The sequence below is a fragment of the Grammomys surdaster genome, unplaced genomic scaffold (genome assembly GCF_004785775.1).
Source record: "Grammomys surdaster isolate TR1022 unplaced genomic scaffold, NIH_TR_1.0 233, whole genome shotgun sequence".
In the NCBI taxonomy this organism is placed as follows: Eukaryota; Metazoa; Chordata; class Mammalia; order Rodentia; family Muridae; genus Grammomys; species Grammomys surdaster.
The window spans coordinates 5,603,355-5,625,159 of NW_021604678.1; the positions used below are offsets into that span (position 1 = coordinate 5,603,355).

Here is a 21,805-nt window from a genome sequence, read left to right on the forward strand (position 1 = left end):
GTGAGTCCATGGATTCATACATCACACTCAGACATAAGGCTTTGACTGCCTTCCATCTCAAAACTACCCATACACTACGTTTGCACAAGAAGAAATTGGAAAGTCTTACATCGGTAGGATCAAGATGGTGTTGGATTAACTCTTAGCTTAAAAAACATTAGTAAAAGTCTGTAAAGCAAGGGAATTATTAGCCAAACAATGTTAGAGAGAGCTATTACATTGCTGTGGTTTACAAAAAATATCCTGATCAACAATTTTCCTTTTTATTAAAATGTGAAAAGAGAGCTGATAAGAAGGGCTAGTGGGTGGAGGGGCTTGCAGCCAAATCTAAGAACCTGAGTTTGATCCCCAGGATCCACATGGTGGAGGGAGAGAACTGACTCCCCTAGACTGTCCTCTGATTTTCACATGTGTGCCATGGCATACAAATACACACACAGAGAGACACACACACAGACACAAACACACATACATTAAATAATTGAATAGAATTTTTTAAAATGTCACAAACTTTTTATACACTGAGTATCTTTAAAACATCATGTCAAAAATAATTTTTAGGAACTTTCTTATGAGCTCAATTTGCAAGTTTTAGCATCAGCTCAAAACAGTGTATCTGGAATTTCTATGTGACCTGTCTCTCTTTTGAAGCATAAGCTTATTTACAATTGACCTATGTTACATGGAAATATGTTTTTAAAAGTTGAGAAGTGGCTTGAGAGAAATGTTGTACTTCCTCAAACAAAACAAACAAATCCCCACATAGAAAGAAATAATTTTTCTGAATAAAAATAGCTTCATAAAATAACAAGATAGAGTTCAGAGAAAGGCACATTTTTGGAGTAACATGTTTTTGAGTAAATAATTGACAGTTATTTAGGAAGCTCTTAAATTTTACATCACCACCGAATGGTTTTATTGCAAGTTTGTGTTTGAAGAGAAGAGTTATTGAAGAACAGATTCAATTCTCTCCACTCTGTTTTCTTCCCGTTCACCCATGAAACTCCTGTTCGGCTGATCTGCATGACAGGCTGCATAATTACAGCAGGAGGGAAAGCACTCCACAATTACCCAGAGACACATCTGATTATCTAAAATCCTTACATCTCTTATTTTTCAAAGAGAGCTGAAATAGTAAAACATAATAAACTGGGCTTTAGCTATTATGTAAGCAATTTCCAAGTAGGATTTAAAGGCAGACTGGGCTTTTCTTCCTTAATTTCTAGCTGGTAATGAACTTACTTTGATAATAATGAAATTATCTTTTTTTTTGCACTATCATAATTACCTTCCCACATTCAAGCAAAACAAACAAACCTTGCAGATACAAAAGAGTCTATAAATGGAGTATAGATATTAAGTTTCTCTTGAGAGCTAGTGTGGTGTCTGGTTTTGCTGGACCTGAGGTAATTTGTGCTGTCTGTTGCAGCCAGCCAATTATAGTGCTTTTCCTATAGGAAACACAAGGATTTATGTTTAACACAGACAACCAGCTCCCCGAAGCACCTGAAAGAACAAAGCTAAAATGAATGGGAAGGAAATATTGATACACGTATTTTTCCTTTTTTGCACATTTTTATGACCCTATGTTTTAAGACTGCTGACGGCGGCTCTCAGCCCTGCTTCCGTTTCATGTTTTCAAAATGACATTAAATGGTCTCAGGAGTTCTTTCAGAATTTTATTCATAAAAATGAATCCATGGCACTTAACAGACAGTTACTTTGAAGGCACATGTGGGACCCTGTTGTAGTGTGTGCCGAGAATGATCTGTGTGACAATCATGGGGTGCACCTGTAAGGCAAATGCCGTAAGCAGGCCCTTGCTCTGAACTCAGAACCCAAGGTCATATCTGTGCCTGTGCCTGTGTGAGTCCACACATACTTGGTTCCCTCTACTCCGCTTCTGCTTCTACCAGTATTTATAACTCTGTTACACAGTCTGCTTTTAATTGCTTGTGTAAACTGATCCAAAGCTATCCTACCTCTGCCTAAAATTCCCCAAGACTCAATTATTTTCACTGATATCCTCTAGCAGGAACCCTATAAACTGAAGACCAACTGTAAACTACATAAGATGGTCTTTGGATTTCATCTAGAAAGAAAAGGGGCTCCTTGGGCACACAAGAGACGGGGTGCCTGAATTTTCTCTGTCCTCCCACTAACGACATGCCAAGGAACACATAGTTGGTATTTTTCATGGAATTGTCCATAGCTGTCCCTGTGATGCCCACATTTTGTTGGTACTCCTGGGTTACTCTTAAGTGAGTCTCTGAGCACTGGATACTATGTCTGTGCCTTTCATTAGACTCTAATTTATAACTAATAGAGGGAGAAAATCAATACATAAGTCAATATGAGGAAAGACTTTACCTGATTCTTGACACATCAATATTACTTAGACATTTATATTGCCTTCAGCTCATATGCAACTCATATCTAAGAAGTTCTTGGTAAGAATCTGTGCTGCATTATGTACCGGAAAGGTAACAGTGCTAATTTTGCCATGGTTTATCTTTAAGTGATACTAATATCAGAGATTTTCCTGAGGGGGGAAATCCATTTTTCTATCCTATGGCATGAAAGTGTTTCAGTATTCAGTTAATTTGTTGCTACAGCTCTGTGCACACAAGCCTGGATTCCATTTTAACTGCTTTGTTGTAGTATATGTACTTGGCCATTTCCTGGTACATTTCTCTGATCTGTTGATCTCTGTGCTGCCTCCTTGTTCATTTGTGATTCTCCTTTGATGGGGGAGATCTCTTCTATTCTGACTGTGACAAACACGAATGAGATTCTGTATTGCAGTTGGTGAGTCTTTCAGGCTCTGAATACAGTTACCTTCCCCGAACTTTTCGTGTACACAACCTTTATTGGGGCACATTTCAAATCTGTATTTTAGAAGGGTTGGATATAAAATACTGTGTTTTTTTTTTTAAATCCATGCAGTCTTTGGATGCCTTAGCTACTGGGTATGAATTCACATAAAGTTGTAGGTTCCTAACCAAAACGGACTTTTAATTTCTAATTGTGGTGAAAACTGACTTCCCTTTTCCATTTGCAGTGATGATGTCAGATCAGCCAATATAATTGCAGAAGAAAATGATGTCGCATGCCTCGTGATAGACCGAGAGTGAGTGTCAGAGAAGGCAGGCACCTGTTACTTTCCAAGACTTGGCATCTGTTACTCCAAGGCCCTCTCTGTTTTCAGATTCATCACTACTTGGAAATGCTGGCCAATACTCAACTGCAAGTACATGCCATTAAAATTCATGAGCAGGAACTGGGCCTTGTGATCAGAGTCTGTCTCTGCAGTGGCAGATGCTGGCAGGCTAAATATTTTGTGTGCAAAGTTGATACATAATTATCAGCAATGGGCTAATTTAAATTCCGTGTCTTTCAGGGAACTCAGTTTGTTAGTGCTTTTATGGATTTATTTGTGTGTCTCTGGGCATGCCCTATGAGAGCAAGTATCCAAGGAGACAAGAAGGGCTTCCGATCCTTGGACTTGGAGCTACAGGATGTTGTGATCCACCTGATTTGGGTTCTGGGAACCAAATATGGGTCCTTTACAGCTAACTGAAAGGAACTGCAAGAACAGCTAACTGTTGAGCCATCTCCCCAACCCAGAATCTTCTTGTGAAGTAGAAATAGTCACTAATTAGTTATTCCAGAGAGACAGGGCCATCTGTAGTAATTTTTATTAATATACACAAATATTGATACTGTTTTTAGGTTACTTTCTAAACATAAGTGTCACTTTATATCCTTCTCTACTTCAAAGCCCATTTTAACCTGGCACCTTGCACCCTTCATTGATTAGTTAAATATTCACTGGCTATGTAGCCAATCCAAAGAATATAAGTCACGTAAACAAAAACAGAACTATCATTTATGTAAAGCCATAGTGTCGTCAAAAGAAATAAGGCATACTCTTGTAAAAGATTAACAAAATCAGTAAAATGGCAAGGTTTAACAGTGGAATATGGTCAGTGGCTAATTGTCTATACCATTTAGTGAACATGGAGTCCTAGATGTGAAGCACTGGGGAGGATATCAGAACATCTATCAGGGAAATTTTCAATTACGGAAGGAGAATGACCTTGTCAACTTCATAGGGCATGTTTGTCAGTTGTCAGTGCATGGCTAACCAATAACCCCTCCAGAGATTCATACCATCTTCATAGTACAGTCAAAGAAATTTAAAACCCACAATTACTTTGTCTATAGATTTCTCTATTGTCTCTAAAAGCCAGATTCTATACGTGTAAACCCGCACAATCCTAGTGCCAAGATATATAAAAAGTTTACTGTAATTTTAATACTTCTCTAAGCTATTCTGATTCTTTCCTGCAGATAAGACAAGTGAACCCAAGTAGGTTAAAGGTCTTCCCTCTCAGTGCCCTCTGTGATTGGATGGGGGCTACTGCCCAGGTTTCCTGACTCATTCCAGCATCCGGCCACCATGCCCCAAGGCTCCCATAGCAACATGGGAGAAAAAGAAGCAATCATGAAGCTGTGGAGTGGGAAGGGCTTTATTTGATTTTTAAGTCTGGAAAGGGGCCTCAAAACAGGACTTTTTCTAAGCAAAGAGAAAATGTAGAACTCACTCGAGGGGAAGTAAACAGCAAAGGCACAGGGACGAGAAAGTTTAAAATGTACTTAGATGCATACAATTCTTGCATGACAGCTGTCAGATAGAAAATGTATTAGTTCAATATCTTCCCAATAACACATTTGCTTTTTATGAGTTTCTTTAAAAATGCACATGTGCTGAATAACATTAGCTATGCTGTAATTGCTCCAGGAGCTTAAACCTGTGAGAAAAAAGATGAATGATCTTTATCTATAATCATATATGTCAGAGAGAGTCCCTCAGAGTCTATGGAAGACATGTAATAATTTTATGTCGTTTGCAAGTTTAATTTACATGCATATTAATGAGGGGTGGGAAGTACATCTGATACAACGAAAGAGGCAGCATTATGTACATCAGAGGTGAGATAGATGAACCATAAGTTACACGTAGGTTGATGTACAACCTAGATTTCAGTGGTCAGTGGGGTCATGTATCTCTGAATGGTGTCTCATTGCCCTGTGAACATTATTCCACTTTAGATGGAAAATGATAGATGATTATTGATTTCTCTAGTTATGACTAAAGAAATAGATTAGACCCCAGGAATAGAGCCATTTAGGACATTATGTAGACTCACAGTTTAGTTTACAAAGCACCTGCCTTACCAGCCTCCCGCTAGCCTCATGATCACAGGATGTCCTTTGTACATGGTGACTACAGAGCCAGTGTCTGCCACAGTCCTTACCAGATGGCATCTTGACAAAGGGTGCCATACTTATGTTTAAAAAGAGTGACAGCAAATCTATAGATCCTTATTTCTCCTTCCCTGTTTCCCAATTTTACACAAACTCTTGATTATAGAACCAAAGAATATAGTTTGAGGGTTTTTTTTTAAGTTGTGAGAAAACATGTGAATTAACTGTAAGGTAACAATAACTCTATTTTTAAAAAGCCCACACTTCCTGGTGACATCTTGACCATGGATGGTGGAGGAAAATCTCAAATGGTTGATAAGTTACTCCTTGAGGTCTAACATCTGAGTGGGGACAGCTTGTTTGAAGTTACAGCTAGAGCCTTGTAGCTGCAGAAACCTGGAGAATGGCAAGGCAGGAGTGCGGAGACAATGCTACCTTGCTGAGAGTACCTGTGTGTCCTTAACAGAAGGGATCAGCTATGGAACTTCCAATAACTAGTCACAGTTACAAAAAATTTAATATTCCATAACACTGAAAAGCAGTTTAAAAGTTGAAACAAACATTCAGAGAGCTTTGGGTTTGGGGGACAGCTCAGGGCTTTGTGTGTGTGTGTGTGTGTGTGTGTGTGTGTGTGTGCATGCACATTGAATAAAACTGTCGGCCTTGGGGGATGGTATGGCTTGGCCAACAAAGTGTTTGCTGTGTAACCACAAGGATTTGAATTCTACCCCCAGAACCCATATACAAATTTTAGACATTGGGATATGTGTTTGTAACCCCACCATTAGGAACGTGGGGGGAGCCATGTCTCTGGGACTTGCTGGCCAGCCAGCTGAGTCTAATTGGCAGGCTCCGAGCCAGGGTAAGACCCCATCCTAAAGGTAGACAGCTCTTGAGTAATCATAGCCAAAGCTAGGCTGCCACACACATGTATACCCCTCCTCCCCCACACACATGGGAATGAAGAGTCTTAAATTATCTTGATACCTTCACATTGAACCACTTTGTCTCATTTTATTTAGAACATTCAACCAAACTGTTGGGACATTTGATGAACTCCAAAAATACCTTGAGGGGTATGTGGCCAACCTGAACCGAGATGATGAAAAAAGACACGCAAAGTAAGTGAGACGGGTTTCCCTGCCCATGGCAACAGGGACAGGTTGCAATTCTCCGAAGAGTGACCCTCCATGTGCCCTTGCTAGAGGATTCTGGAGACACTGTCTCAACTCTAGAATGGGGAGTTTTAAAGCCTCTAAGTAAACACTTTGAATATTGAGTAGGAATTTGAGAGAACTTTTCTGATAAAGAGAATACTTTAGAATGGTAACTTACTCCAAAAAGACATGGTTACAGGTAAAGAGCAAGATTATAGCTGGATTTTTTTTTAAGTTTCCAAGGATGTATTTGTGAGCAGGAAGGGTTGAGTTGACATCTTCAAATTACTAATAGTTTTTTTAAAGAAAAGAAATAGAGAACTTTCCTTTAATGTTTTGTTATGTGATAAAACATTTAAATTTTTATTGTAATATTTTTGTGCTGAGAATTGAACCAAGGTCTCCATACATTGAAGATGAGTTATCCTTAAGGCATGACCTTAAGGCATGAGGAGGGAAAACTGAAGCTTATGTTTTTGAGACAGGCTTCTGATGAGGTACACTCAAAATTTCTAGAAGACTAAATTTTGAGTTAAAGTGTTCAGTCAGAACTTTATTTTTCTCCAAGATATGCACCTTCGATCTTTGTGCCTACAGCCTTTTAGAGTAACAATTTGCGCATATAGAACTCAGAACAGTTACTTTTAACTCAAAAATGAGACATGTATTTATGAACAGCAGCACTTAGATGTAAGATAAGAGGACTTGTTCATGTCCGATGAAGCAGTCATTTTGCCTAAGGTGTGAAAATCTTTGGTGACAAACAGCAGAAAGTCTCAGTGTGGCCTTCTGGGAATGGCAAACATGACTAGTTTTGTTCTCTTCCACTGACTCCTCACCTGGGTTATTGATTAACAGCTTTTTTGACATGAGTTTCAAACGCTACAAAATCCCTCTATTTTCATTGAATTTGACTTTTGTCCTGCTGAGTGATTCCAGGTATGATCAAATACATCCCTGTCAAAGGTTGAGACAGTCTTTGTGACACTGATAGACAGTGTGAGAGTAGAGTTTGTGACTGGCAGGGTACCAGCACAGCTCAGGGTGTGTGTGTGACTTCTTGATTCTCTCTTCAGGCGCTCCATGTCTAGCTGGAAGTTGTCCAAAGCCCTTTCTCTGGAGATGATTCAGCTGAAAGAGAAGGTGGCCAGATTCTCCTCAACCTCCCCATTCCAGAACCTTGAGATTATCGCAACACTGGGCGTTGGTGGGTTCGGAAGAGTGGAGCTTGTAAGGGGTTTACGTTTCAAGCATCTGAGAGAAGCATTTTGACTTTTTGTTTTGTTCTGTTTTCTATCCCAGCTTAGGTTGGAGGAATAGATGAGTTATCATTGCTATCTTCAAGTTCTGAGTCTGAGGAAGTAAACGTTTTCATCTATTTGTGCTTGAAAATAGTAATTGAGTGATCTTACGTCACATCCCTTGATGAATCCTTCTTGATAGTAATTATTGGAGAATGTGCCGAGTAGGCATTCTGCAAGATTATGAAATGAAAAAAATGTATTTCATAACAACCACTCACATGTGCATAGAGGTGTACAGTCAAAACCCTGAATCTCTCTGCAGTGGCCAGCAGAAATACCCTAGGTGGAATCCTTAATATTATAGGAATATTCCTTAAGAACCCTACTTCTGTGTCTGTGCTTGGCTTTCATTACCCTGCTTTGGGGTTATGTAAAATTTTCCATCAGAGAAACAAGAAAGAATGAAAGCAAGAGAATGTTTGAAGAGCAGCCGCCTTCTGCAGAACTCAACAGACAGCTGGGAGCCAGAGCCTGGCGTCAGTTAGCACTACCTTACTGTGCTTAATAATCAGCTCCCAAGAAGTAGCAAAGTTCCTGGGTTAGAGCAAGTGTTCTGAGAAAACTGTGCAATAGACAACTGTGCTCGTTTGGGGCACAGATGGCTCTGAGCCCCAGGCAATCACCAAGCCCTTCTTTGCCCAGGCGATTTTTAACAGTTCACTGTACAGTGACCTCCTAGGGCTATGTGGAGGCCTTTGTCTGCAGGATGGCTGGACATGAGCAGCTGTGGAATGCTGCTACAGACCGTGATAGAACAAGTCACACCCACTCCAAACTCATCTCTGATGGATGAAGGGAAAAACATTTTCCTGACAGGGCAAAGAATATTTGTAATTAATCTTATGCTCTATGCAGATATTCTTGTGCACTGGTATTTTCCATCCGAGAACACAGCTAAAAGATTGAATTAACAATGCTGAGATCTGCTTTCCTAGATAATAACGACTGAAGAAGTAATTCCTCCAGTCATTTAAAAGTCTATAGACATTACAAGTGATAAATATGAGTGATGGGGATATAAGATTTCCAATTGCCATTTACTATGCAGCATTGTCTGCTTATGGTTTTTATGTCTATCAGGAAAAGAGAGGGTTTTTTTTTTCTATTCTGATTTACCTTTAATATTAAGTTCTGATTTTGCGCGCAGAGAAGGCCTTCTCTTACTTTCCAATACAAATTTCTACCATGATGGATATATGCTTCTGTTATGTGATGTGTTTGCTGAGCTTTGGAACTGTACCTAATACAATCAAGGAAATGAATTTCTACTTTTAACTAATTTAAATTTAAATAACTTCATACAATTAGTAGGCTGCCCATTGAATAGGACAGATATAAAATTAATTTGATATGAGTTTTGAAAATTAGAGATGAATATTAAGAAATAAGAAGCCTTAGCAAATCCTATCAAAGTTGATCATGTTATACAATGAAAACCGAAAATTTCTGTTAATGAAATTTATTGAGAATTTATTTTCTTATTTCAGTAGAAAAATTTTAGAACCAAGTTATATGAAGTATTTTGAAAATGATTGGAAGTGTATAAAGTTATATAGAAATCAATTCTTGAGAAATATATGGTTAAAAGCTAATATACTCTTTAAATGTAAAACAGTTTCTTTCATTAATTAATATGTTATATTACACATTGCAAATTGTCATGTTACATTAAGTATGAGAATGCTTCCATTTCTCTCATAGGTTAAAGTTAAAAATGAGAATGTTGCTTTTGCCATGAAGTGTATAAGGAAGAAGCACATTGTTGATACAAAGCAGCAAGAACACGTGTACTCAGAAAAGCGGATCCTGGAGGAGCTGTGTTCTCCCTTCATCGTGAAGTAAGTATGCAGTGCGCGTTCCAGGGAGTGTCACCCTGAATTCTCATACGGGATCATGGGTAGGAGTTTTCAATTGCTTCTATCCTAAGGAAAGCTTGCTAACTTGTACACACACACACACACACACACACACACACACACACACACACACACAGAGTTACCAAAGAGGGACATACCTAGTACTACAAGTTCAAAGTACCTTTGCTTTTTGCTCTGGACTCGTTAGCAGCTTGGAGGAGAGAGAGACTATCTAGGCCATTTCCATCTTTACTTGCATATTCATCACCCCACCGATATAAGCCAGTTTAAATTTTCATTTACCTATTAACAATCCCTACGTGTAGTTTCAGTGACTTCTGGTGATGTGCAGCCTACAGGAAAGACCCAATAGGCGTGCCATGTGACATCTAGCCTGGGTTTTGTCTCTGGAGCCCACACTCTGAAACGCTTTTCCTCTCTGACTGGCCTGGTACTAACTATGAGGTCCAGGATGACCCTGAACTCACAGAAATCTTCCTGCTCCTAAGTGCCGTGATTACAAATCCGCGCCACCATACACAGGTCCTAAAGAGACAACTTACTGTAGTTCTCCTATTGTGCGTTATCTGTCAGCTCTCCTGGCTGCTTTCCTCTGGGTGTGGAACAACCAAGAAAATGGTCAGTGTCTTCCCCTGTCCTTCTCCCCACCCACTCTTCATTCCCATTCTCCTCCTTCTCTCCTCTCATTCATCCTTCCTTACTTTATGTGCACGAATGTCTGCCTGCATGTATGTATGTGTACTATACGTATGGCTAGCGCACACCCAGGCCAAAAAGAGGGTGATGGAACTCATTACAGAAGACTAGGGGCTGCTCTGAGGGTATTGGGAACTGAACCTACATCTTTTGTGAGAGCAGCAAGTGGTGAGCCGTCTATTCATCTCCTAAGACAGGTTCTGAACACCCGAAACTATTTGCACCCGAGTGTTGAGTGTGGCATACTGTCCAGTGTGACAGTGCTGCAGGGCTGAGACTCTCCTGCCCCAGGTTGGAGTATTCCACCGGTTAAGCACAGGATCTCTGTCCTTCTCAGGCATGAGTTTAATGCTCAGAACCACTTTACCCACCATCTAATTACCATACGATAGCCCTCCTTAGCAGTGGGCCTTTTTTGAATGTGAATCATACATACTCCTCACCCAGACTCCATCCCACTTCTAGGTGTCCTTGCCAAGTCATTTCCCACTAGCCTTACTACTTCAAAGCTTGTCTCCTAGTGTAGTTCCAATACTAGCTAACCAATTAGGGAGCTTACAACATGTGTATAATGAACTGTTATGGAAGATACCTGTTAAGTGATACATGCACTGGCCTGTGGTTTTGGGGAAGAAGGAGAGGCTCTATTTGATAGGTGACATAATGAGCCAATTTATGATGAAGGAGGTCTGGTGCTCAGCCTTTCAAGAAATGGAGCTGGGGAAGTTCAGTCTGTGGATGGGCAGAGGCAGGGCTGTGTAAGTACAGGAGAAAGTCAGAGATCCGAGGAATAATCAGAAAGGCTTTGGTGAGAAGCCCTGTGCAGCTGTTGGATGTTGTCTTAGGGTTTTACTGCTGTGAAGAGACACCATGACCGATGCAACTCTTATGAAGGCCAACATTTAGTCGGGGCTGGCTTATGCATACAGGTTCAGAGGTTCAGTCCATTATCATCAAGGTGGGAGCATGGCAGCATCCAGGCAAGCATGGTACTGGAGGAGCTGAGAATTCTACATCTTCATCTGAAGGCAGCTAGAAGACTGGCTTCAAGGGGGTTAGTAGGAGGGTCTGAAAGCTCATGCCCACAGTGTGCACACTTCTTCCAATAAGGCTACACTTCTTAATAGTGCCACTCTCTGGGTCAAGCATATTAAAACTACCAGAGGGGCTAATGTGGAAATGAGAGTCATTGTTTCAAATGTTGCTGATGGAAGCCTAAGCAGCTTCAAGGTTGTTAGGACTACATTGCTAATCATTTGTTTTCATCTGTCTCCACAGATTGTATCGTACTTTCAAGGACAATAAATATGTATACATGCTTCTGGAGGCCTGCTTAGGTGGGGAGCTGTGGAGTATATTAAGGGACAGGTAAGGAAAAGAGCTGTAAGCAGTAACTCTTACCAATTCACATCTGGGCTGGGCTATGAGGATGGTACTATGACACAATTATAGAAAAATGCTCCTGCTACATATAGCAGGGTAGTGACTGGTGGGTTTTGTTAGCTAACATTACAGAAGTAACATGTGGGTCTTGTAAAGTAATCTGCTATCCTAGTGTGTGGACTAAAGGGTTTCAGGCATGCAGCATGTATGAGCTAGCCAAGGTCACAAGGATAGGAGGAGGCTAACTCAGATTCAGAATGCTAGCAAGGGGTGTGATGGGAACTGACTAGGTCCTCACCAAACAAAGCAGAATGGGATGTTTACAGAGGTTTGATTTTATTAAAGGAATGATTTTGGCAGTCATACTACAGATTGTATGAAGCAGCTACTATGTAGAAGGCATAATGGTAAAAGTTTAAAAGATTCCTAGACAATGCAGAATTTTGCATGTAAAAGGTTAGAAAAGTATAAACTTTAGAAAAATACGTTTAGGGTTTGTTTAAAGAAAGGGGGGGTGATATTAAAATATCCCACTAATATGAAAGCTAGATAATGGCAGAGAAGTTGCGGATTTGTAAGGAAACGGTAAATCAAAAGACACCCCAAAGATGACAAAGACTGACTCAGAAGGGCAGAGAGGCAGGAAAAGACAAGACAGGAAATGCGTGGACTTCTGAGCCACAGAAATCGAGAAGACCAGGACAGCAGAAGAGGAATGCGAGGGTGTGCTGCAATAGGCAAAGGAGTCCAGGCGAGTCCATGTTCTTCTTGGCATAGTGGTCCTCCACCCTGGCTGCATGACATAATTGCATGTGGAACTCTTACAAGCCAAGGACAGTTTGTCCTAATATTACATGTGATGATTCATTTTACTGGGGTGTGGTCCAGTAAATCATTTGTTTAAAGGCTTATCAGTGCTCTCATGGCCGAGGCCCACTGAGCTAAGGATGGAAGGAAGTAAATAGATGTTGGGTTAACAGTGTGTGTGCACACGACCACATGTAGATTATAATACAATCTAGATGCCAAGGACTGCACCAGGGACATATTCAGAGTATTAAGAGGAGAAATCATGTCATTGCAGAGGCAGCTTTGATGAACCCACCTCCAAATTCTGTGTTGCTTGTGTGACAGAAGCATTTGACTATCTGCACCGACTAGGCATTATCTACAGAGACCTGAAGCCAGAGAACTTAATTCTGGATGCGGATGGCTACCTTAAGTTGGTAAGGCACATTCTCTTACTCACAGTAATATGTGAGATATTTCTGCAACAAAGTTGTGTTATAGCTGCAATCTCTTTTTCGTTTTTGGGCAGCTGCTATTTTTACTCTGAGGGACGTGGTCCTTGAATACTTTATGCTTAATACCATGAGCAATGCTATGTGTATATTCTATTTAAACATATTCTTACCTGTTTGGGTGGTTTGCATATTTGTATGTGCCTGTGCACTCGTGCCTTGTGCCTGAAGAGTCAGAAGAGGGTGTCAAATACCCTGGGACTGCAATTTCAGACCGTTGTAAACTGCCATGTGGGAGCTAGGAGCTGATCCCTGTTTTCTGAAAGAGCAGCCAATGCTCTTAACTTCTGAGCAGTTTCTCCCTTAACTATGTATACATTCTTCTTTGGCTCAGTGTTTCAACCATATCTACAACTTTTTCTGAAGATTCGAATCATAGAATACCTTTCGAGTTTGTTAGTATTGTTTAGTCATTTGAACTCTGTTTCGTTTGGTGCTACATACAGGAACCGCCTTGTGAGGAATAAAGAAGTCAGTGTGACTTCTGTCTCAAGGTATCTACTTTCTAAGTAGGGAGAGAAGGAAACATGTGACCATTGGTAGCTATTTTGAAATCTTTTTACTTGTTGATGCAGGAAGTAGCATTCAGAAGTTATGAGGCCAAGCTGTGTGAGGATCAGCTTTTCTTGCTATCCAGCTCTGTGGCCCATTTATTCCAATAGGAATCCCTTGCGGACCACACAAGATCATAGAAGGCATAAACTTCTTTCAGTGAGATGCTAATAGAAGTTGGTGCTCCAACTGAAGGACAATCAAGCCACTTTGGACCTCAGGAGGAAAACCTACAGGATAGGAAACCAAAGTGACTTTGCAGCATCCGTTTTGATTGGTCCTCAAACACATCTAGCCATATCTGCACTTAAGACTTACAAAGATGTTGCTACCTCAGGGTTTCGATGTAGGGAGATAACATTATTTACAGATCAGTTATCAGATGCAGATGCTGTGTTAAAACTTTAACTGTGAATCTGTTCAATAATGTATGAGATACGTTTAGTTGGTATAATTGTGAAATTTAGCCCAAGTGATTAAATTTGTTATGTTTAATTTCTAAGAGATCTTTTCCTATGCGGTAAAATAAAAGACCTTTCATGTGAAACCTGGATCACTCCCAAGAAACATTTTGATCCATTCAAGCTTTATTTTGTTCATGAAAGACAGCTTTCAGAACTGGCGAGGTCCGAACACGAGACTTCACAATTCACCCATTGACTGTGCCTTCCCCAGGTCTTTAGGGAAAATGCTCTGGAATATTCTAGAAGAAAGAAAAGCTGTCACAAGGGGTAAAGACTGTTTATTAAATGTATCCCTTACTTTTCATAGTTGTTTTTCCAAAACCCTTGGAGAGCATATTTAGTATTTACGGGACTAGACTATAGTGACTTCCTGTTTGCCATTATTATCTTGCCTTCTCGTTTATTTATCAACGAGCAAAATAAACAGTTAGTGATTTGAGGTATCTAAAAAATCAATGTTGAATTTTGAATTACCAATTATATTTTGAACTATATATCCTGAGTTACTTTCACAACAAAATATTTGGAAATACCAGATAAGACACGAAGAGGGTTGGGAATTCACAGAGGGGTTCCTTAGACAATATAAAAGTTTCTATGGGACTGAGAAAGAAGATAGAACAGTAGTGGATGGTTATTTTATTTCATTGCACACAGAAGGGCCTAAGACGTACAGCAGTTGCCTCGTCTGAGCAAACCTCCAGGATCAGTCCTCAGTGCTGTCATCGAAGCTGCATGTTCCAGCAAGTCTGAATGACCTAGCAGTTGGAGATAGTGGCTGTGTCATTGAGGAATAGGAGATCAAAGCTTAGATCTAGGCAGTGTGGGAAAGTGAGCTAGGGAACTCTCTACAGAGACAAGGGCCAAACAGGTTAAACCAATATCAGAGTTATAAAGACAGTACATGCAGACAGACGTTCTTATCTCATCACTAGCTCATGGGAGAGTAATGAAAGAGTTTCCTCTAAGAATTCTTGGCCACAAGCTGCTCTTAATGAAAAAAAAATCCAAGCAAGAATTTAAATGAAGATGGACTCGCGCTGGAAGCATGCCCAAGGTCCTAAACTCCACTGCAGAATCTTTGTAAAAGAATCCCCTGTCAATTCAGGACACAGAGAACTCCTGGAGGTGAAGTTCCAGGAAAGCTCATGCTAATATATTAATAATAAATGTATGAGAAAAAAATGCTAAGTACCATGGGCATTAGCTGCCAAGAGGAAGAAGAGCAGAAGTAGATGCTTAAGCTCCTCACAGCTCTCAAAAGTGACCTAAGAAGTTTGGAGAAAGATCCAACAAATTAAGTGTCTGCTGAGAAAAATAAGACTATAATAATTAAGTATACAGTGGACTTCTTACGTATGGTGGAGCAGCTTGCATTGGCCCACTCTTGCGTGACTAATTTATGTATAAAATGCGAAGGCACTGCAGAGTCATCAAAAAAAATCTAAGCCTTGATAAAGGGCATCCTGCTAGATGAGACCCACATTTTAAAATGGCTGCATAGGTGTTTATTGAGAATATGCCTCAGTATGCAAGGAATTAGGATTAAACCTACATTAACATCGTACCCAGTGAACAACACTGGACATTTTTCATTAGATTGAAAACAAAAAGAGATTATCTGATCTTATAGTGTTAATATGGTAATAGGTTTCAGCAAATGAAATGAACCAAGAAAGGACAACAAAAGGCCCCAAGTCAGAACATGAAATAAATCACCTCTTTTTATTTGAATATAGAATGAATTTTTATTCATTATTTATTTATTTATTTATTTATTAATTTATTTATTATTTAGAGAAGTCTAAAAACATCCATCAAAGAAGAACTTAGAGTGTATAAGTGAAGCACTGTTGGTCCAAAATCAACAAGCAAGTAAAATTATCTTTTTTACATAGTAATGATAGCCGGGCAGTGGTGGCGGACGCCTTTAATCCCAGCACTTGGGAGGCAGAGGCAGGCAGATTTCTGAGTTCGAGGTCAGCCTGGTCTACAGAGTGAGTTCCAGGACAGCCTGGGCTATACAGAGAAACCCTGTCTCGAAAAACCATGACATGTTTCAAGGCACAGGCCAAGAAGATTTTGTACTTTTCCACCACCTGGACCCTTTTACCCCCTCCCCTTGTAAAACATGCTATAAAAAAGCATTTCATGTTCAAAAAAAAAAAAAGAAATTAAAAAAAAAAAAAAGAAAAACCAAAAAGAAAAAAAGTACATAGTAATGATAAAAGTTCTAGATGAAACAAAATGACACTTATCAAAATTATAAAATTTATATTAAATAGTATCACCATTATAAGAAATAATCAGATAAATAGATATAATAGCTCTTCACGGAAAATTGTTAAATATTAATAAAAATAATTAAATGCTAATATAGATTATGTTCATGATTTGTAGACAGTAATCGTGTATCAAGAAAATTGTATAAAGATACCTGTTTTTCCAAACTGATTTATACAATTTTTATGTCCATGCAATCAAACCTGCCTTGTAAGACCTACTCTGAAGCCACTAGTCAGTACTTTATTGTCTTCTTTTGGTCACACAGAGCCAGCATTCGTTTTTTGTGGGAGGAGAATCTCTGAATTCCAGGGCACCATCAGGGTTCCCTTGGATATTGGCTACTGTAGTAGAGAAATATAGAATTTTAAACAAACTGAATCTTAAAATTGAAAGGGGAGTCAGTGTAAGCAGAAAGAAATAAAGGGGGCAGGGATATCAGGGAGTGGGGAGTTTCATTTGACAACTTACCAGAAACAAAAGAAGCCAGAATTCAGTAGAAAATCATGCTTAAAATCTCTGAGCAAGAATAACTGACAAATTTTAATTATAAGCCCAGAGAAACCATCTTTCAGGAAGGGTGCGATGGCATATTTAGACAAAGACAAGAGCTGTTTCCTACATAAAAAAGGATATGATTATGGAAGGTTAAAATATGACACCCCATCCCTCAAAGAGAGTCTAAGGCAGCAGTAATGGTGACCACAGGACAATGATAAGTCTGTCAGCTTGTTAAACATTAGGGTATAAATCATCCACACCATAACGTATAACATTAAAACAAGAAAATGCTAACTAACTCAACGGCAGCGGCATATAAACTTAAAGTAGGAGTCTCTGAAATTAAAATAGGAGGATAAAATGTCATCTTCAAAGAAGGCAGCAAGAAGAAACAAGAGAGCCAGGGGTGGGGGAAGAACATACGTTAAGAAATTAGAGAGAAATCCAAGATATGTAAATGAACTTAACTCTCCAGATTTTTTTTAAAAAAGAATTGTCAAATTAAGTTATAAAATAAAAATCAGATATATGATATCTGCAGCAGAAAGACTTAAAAATGAGATGCAGGAAACTGAAATTAAGGATGGAAAGGATATGTCTGGAAAATGTTGAGTTGACTAAAAATCCCGTTTCACCGTGTCATTGTCAGGGAAGTATTCCTAAAGGTGAAGAGAGAATGTATTATGAGAGGATGCAGAACTCATCAAAGCCACAGAAAAGGCCTGTTTTGTTTTTTTACGGTGTTTTCTAGAAATCCATAGAACATTGAATCACAAAACACTAAAGCACTGGAAGTTGTGTAGAACACACTGAACAAAGTTGACCTCATAGGCCTCTAAAATGTTGTTCCCAGTATGTGATGAATGCACATGAAAAAAATTTTTGGCAAATTCTGGGCCATAAAGCAAGCTTCAGCAGAGAAAAAGATAGGGAATGGGCTGTTGGCAGAAAGCCCTGTAGAACTGCATTAACTGAGGATTCCTGGGGTGGCTGAATGGATTGGCAGTGGTGCAGGATCCTGGCATCAGCATGGCAGGAGTCACAGGATCCCTGTAACAGTGACCTTGGCCTCACTCCTATGTATGTGTGTATCTCTCCATTATGTTAAACCCTGAAATTTTCACGGGAAGTTAGACATCTAATGAAGGTAAGTAAGAAATGAAATTACGGTCTCATGGGTCATGAAGTAAAATGGTTTTAACTGTAGAGTACTACCTGACTAGGTTTATTGCTAGATAGTTGTTTTGAGGCTAGTGAATGGGCGTGTTCCCATGATTTATTCCCAACATGTTTTATTGTTTTATTGCTTGTTTTCTGAGTTTGTAAGTTGATTTTGTATCTCGCCACTTTGCTGAAATTGATTATTACTAAAAGTTTTCTGGTAGAAAATTTGGAAACCTTTATGTATAATATCACATCATTTACAAAAAAGGATAGTTTGAATTCTTTCTTTCCTGTAAGTCTCCTTTGCTTTCCTTCTCTTATTTCTCAGCTAAAACTTCAAAACTATGTTGAAGAGTAGTGTGATTGGTCAACAGTCCTGTCTCATTCCTGACTTGAAGAGGATTCCTTTTATCCTTTCTCTATTCAGGATGTGGGTTTGTCACATGTAGCCTCTACTTTGCTGAAATACGTTCTCTTTAGTCCTATTCTCTAGAATATATATATATATATATATATATATATATATATCGTCATTTTACTTTTCCCTTTGTTTTTGTCTCCATATCTACTTATATGCTTCATTGCACTTCCAAATTTCTATATGTTGAACCATCTCTACTTCTAGGATAAAAAAAAGACTACACTGGATGATTTTAAAAAAATCACTGTTTTTTGAAAAATGACTGTTTTCAGTTTGAAAATGAAATAAAAGGAAAATAAAAGTAGGCAATTTGAGAAAAAATGCATAAGTAATAGAAAAGCTAAGATTCAGAGCTCTGTGTCTTAGAGGGTCATAAGAGCATGCCCATTGCTGATAATTACAGACATGCTTGTGGTAAAGCATGAAGACTCCATTCTGTTCTTCCTCTTCAGTCCTGAGTCAAATGGCCTTTCATTTTGTTTGTTTGTTGGTGTTGTTTCACTGTTTGTCCCCAGTAAGAGTCTACCTGGGCCCAAGTTGACTTAGCCATAAAAAACACTAAGTACAGACTGAAGAACCAGAGGATCATGAATATCTCATACATGTCTCTTTTGTGCACTTGCCATATTTTACTTCTTCAATCTTGTTTCACTTTTTAAGCCATGGAAGGCCAATGAAGCCAACAGTGTCCTGAACATATGTATGAATGAGAAGAAACAGATGTAGTACACATTTTAAACACCAAGCTGTGTCTGATAGTGAGTACCGATAGGGCTGATGTCAGAAACATAGAAGGAAGCTTATGGGTCATCAAAACAATCAGCAACAGCATCAACACTGAACATAGTTTGCATTTTTTGTGTAGAACTCTAAGTAAAATTAAATTGTTCTATAGTCACACCTGTACAAAAATAGAAATCAACATGTCATCTCGGTGGAATTTTAAAGACACCAAAATAGTTCAACAGTTAGTGGAGAAAATGTTAATAGTTGCAACCAGGTAAGAGGATATACTAATGAGGAGCAAATTAGAAATAGCTAGGAGGACCAGAAAATAAACGAGAAAATAGGCAATACCAGTGAACTGGTATCCAACTTTAGAAGTTAAAATGACAGAAGAAAATGAATGGAATTAAAGGGGAGAAAAAATTATCATAAAACAAAAGGATAATCATATCTAAAGCTGATTATTTGAAAATATTGATAAAATTAACAAATCTGTACATCGCCTGTTTATTTTAGTCATGTTTCTATCACTGTTATAAAACGTCATAATCAAGGCAACTTATCAAAAGAAGCATTTATTTTGGGACTTCCATTCAGAGGGTTAGAGTCCATGATCGAAGAACAGAGGCATGGTGGTTGGAAAAACTGAGAAAATACATCTTGTTCTACAAGTTGGAGGCAGAAAGAGAGAGACTGAGAATGGTGTGTGTATTTTGAAACTTCACTGCCCACCCACAGTGATTCACCTCCTCCAACCAGGCCACGCCCCACCCCAGTCTTTCCCAAACAGTTCCAACAGCTGGGACCAAACATTCACATATATAAGAAATATGTGAGTCTGGACCACTATTATTCAAGCCACATTATACTCCCTGCCCCATAAGCTTGTAGCCATGTCAAAATTTAGTCCAACTTTGGAAGTCCCCATAGTCTTTCAGTCTCTTCCAAATTCCAAAGTCATATCTGAGACTCAAAACAACATCTTGATTCTAACCCCCTATAAAGTAAAACAGCAAATTACATACTTACAACATACGGTGGCACAGAATGTACATTGCCATTATAAAAAGAGAGGGATAGGGGCTGAGTGAAGAAATACTGAACCAAAGCCAAGTTTGAAACCCAGATGGGGGACCTCCAAATCCTGTAACTCCGTGTCTGATGTCAGAGGGCTTAGATGGTTCTTCCATTCTAGCTTTACTGACTGTGACATGTGCACTCCCCCACCCTGCCCTTCTGGCTGGTTCAGGCTGGTTTGGGCTGGTTTGGGCTGGTTCAGTTCCACTCCTGTCTGCAGCTCTCCTTAGCAGAATGGCTCCAGCATGGCCAATATCTTGAGTTCTCCAATCAGTCTAGGCCTTTGGTTTCATAGCTTCATGTGATGACCCATCAAGACCTTCACATGGGGACTTCTCTGCCTCACCCCTGTCCTCAGTGGCTCTCTGTAACCATGAAGGAAGATTCCATGACTCCATTACTTGTGTATATTTCATGGCTCTAAAGGATTTGGGTACCGCTTGAGGTGGAAGCCTGGTTCTGTTGAATCACATGTGCAGGCAGAAACTTTCCTCTGCTTTGCTGTACAGAAGTAGAACTTTACTTTTTACAAGTTGGAGGCTTAGCTGGGTGGGGTCTTACACTGAGGACACCCCCCTTTTAATCCCCTTCATATAAGGCCTTTCTTTCCTATTCTCATCTCTTTCAACATAAGCCATTACATTCCTCGTGTTTTTTCTTACTTCAAACAGCACATTTAGTATTTCCTTTCACCTCACTTGTTCTTCTTCATTGTAGACCTGCATAAGAGTGAGTACTAATGACCATGCAGCAGTTATTAGGGTGTTTCAAATCTTCTTTGTCAAGGAATTCAATACTTTTCAATTTAGCCTCAGACAGATTCTTAGGACAAGGACAGAAAGCAGCTACGTACTTTGCTAAAATATCACAAGAACAGTCTCTAGCCCTGTCACTAATATTGTTTCTCCCTGAGACTGCTTGAGCTGGGATTCCATAGTCCATGTGGCTCTTAGTATTACAGTCTTCCAGGATCCTACTAGGATGGTTCACTTCTTAAGCCTCACTTATCGAGTTCAACACTTTCCAAAGTCCAAAGTCCCACCATCATCCACCGTTCTCCAAAAGCAGCATGGACAGGCCTGTCACAGCAGCAGCCCGCTTCCTGGTATCAATTTCTGTCATGGTTACTTTTCTATTGCTGTAATAAAACACCATGACCAAGGCAACTTATAAAATAAAGCATTTAATTTGGGCCTTACAGTTTCAGAAGGTTAGAGTCTGTGATGGGAGAGTAAAGCATAGCAGCAGAAAGAGATGTGCATCTACATCTTAATCCAAACTGGAGACAAAGACACTGACAGTGGTGTAACTCGTTTGAATTCTCAAAGCTCACCCACAGTGATATTTCTGTAACAAGGCCATGTCTTCTAACCCTTCTCCAATAGTTCCACCAATTAGGACCATGCATTTAAAATATATGAGCCTATGGGCGGACATTTCCTGATTCAAACTGTCACACTGCTTCAAAGAAAATAAGATCTGTAGAAAAAAGCTCTTATAGATGAATATTATTATAGCAAAGGCAAGGTTTATGTGTTTATAACTTCCAACTTGTTGAGTAACTTTACACTGTATATGAAATCTTAGATGTCCACAAAATACATTAAAAAATGCCCAGATAAAGTAAT

General features: G+C 39.3%; 1 protein-coding gene across 2 annotated transcripts in view; it reads left to right on the top strand.

Annotated features, from left to right (window-relative positions):
- Prkg2 (protein kinase cGMP-dependent 2) overlaps positions 1 to 21,805 on the top strand; it is a 91,370-nt gene that overhangs the window by 45,310 nt on the left and 24,255 nt on the right. The window contains exons 9-14 of one of the 2 annotated variants that reach the window (XM_028773703.1): positions 3,062 to 3,130; positions 6,294 to 6,392; positions 7,505 to 7,658; positions 9,434 to 9,570; positions 11,584 to 11,673; positions 12,773 to 12,914. In XM_028773703.1, the coding sequence (XP_028629536.1) occupies positions 3,062 to 3,130; positions 6,294 to 6,392; positions 7,505 to 7,658; positions 9,434 to 9,570; positions 11,584 to 11,673; positions 12,773 to 12,914 (691 nt within the window). The remainder of the gene's footprint in view (positions 1 to 3,061; positions 3,131 to 6,293; positions 6,393 to 7,504; positions 7,659 to 9,433; positions 9,571 to 11,583; positions 11,674 to 12,772; positions 12,915 to 21,805) is intronic. The other variant, XM_028773704.1, reaches the window with a different exon arrangement.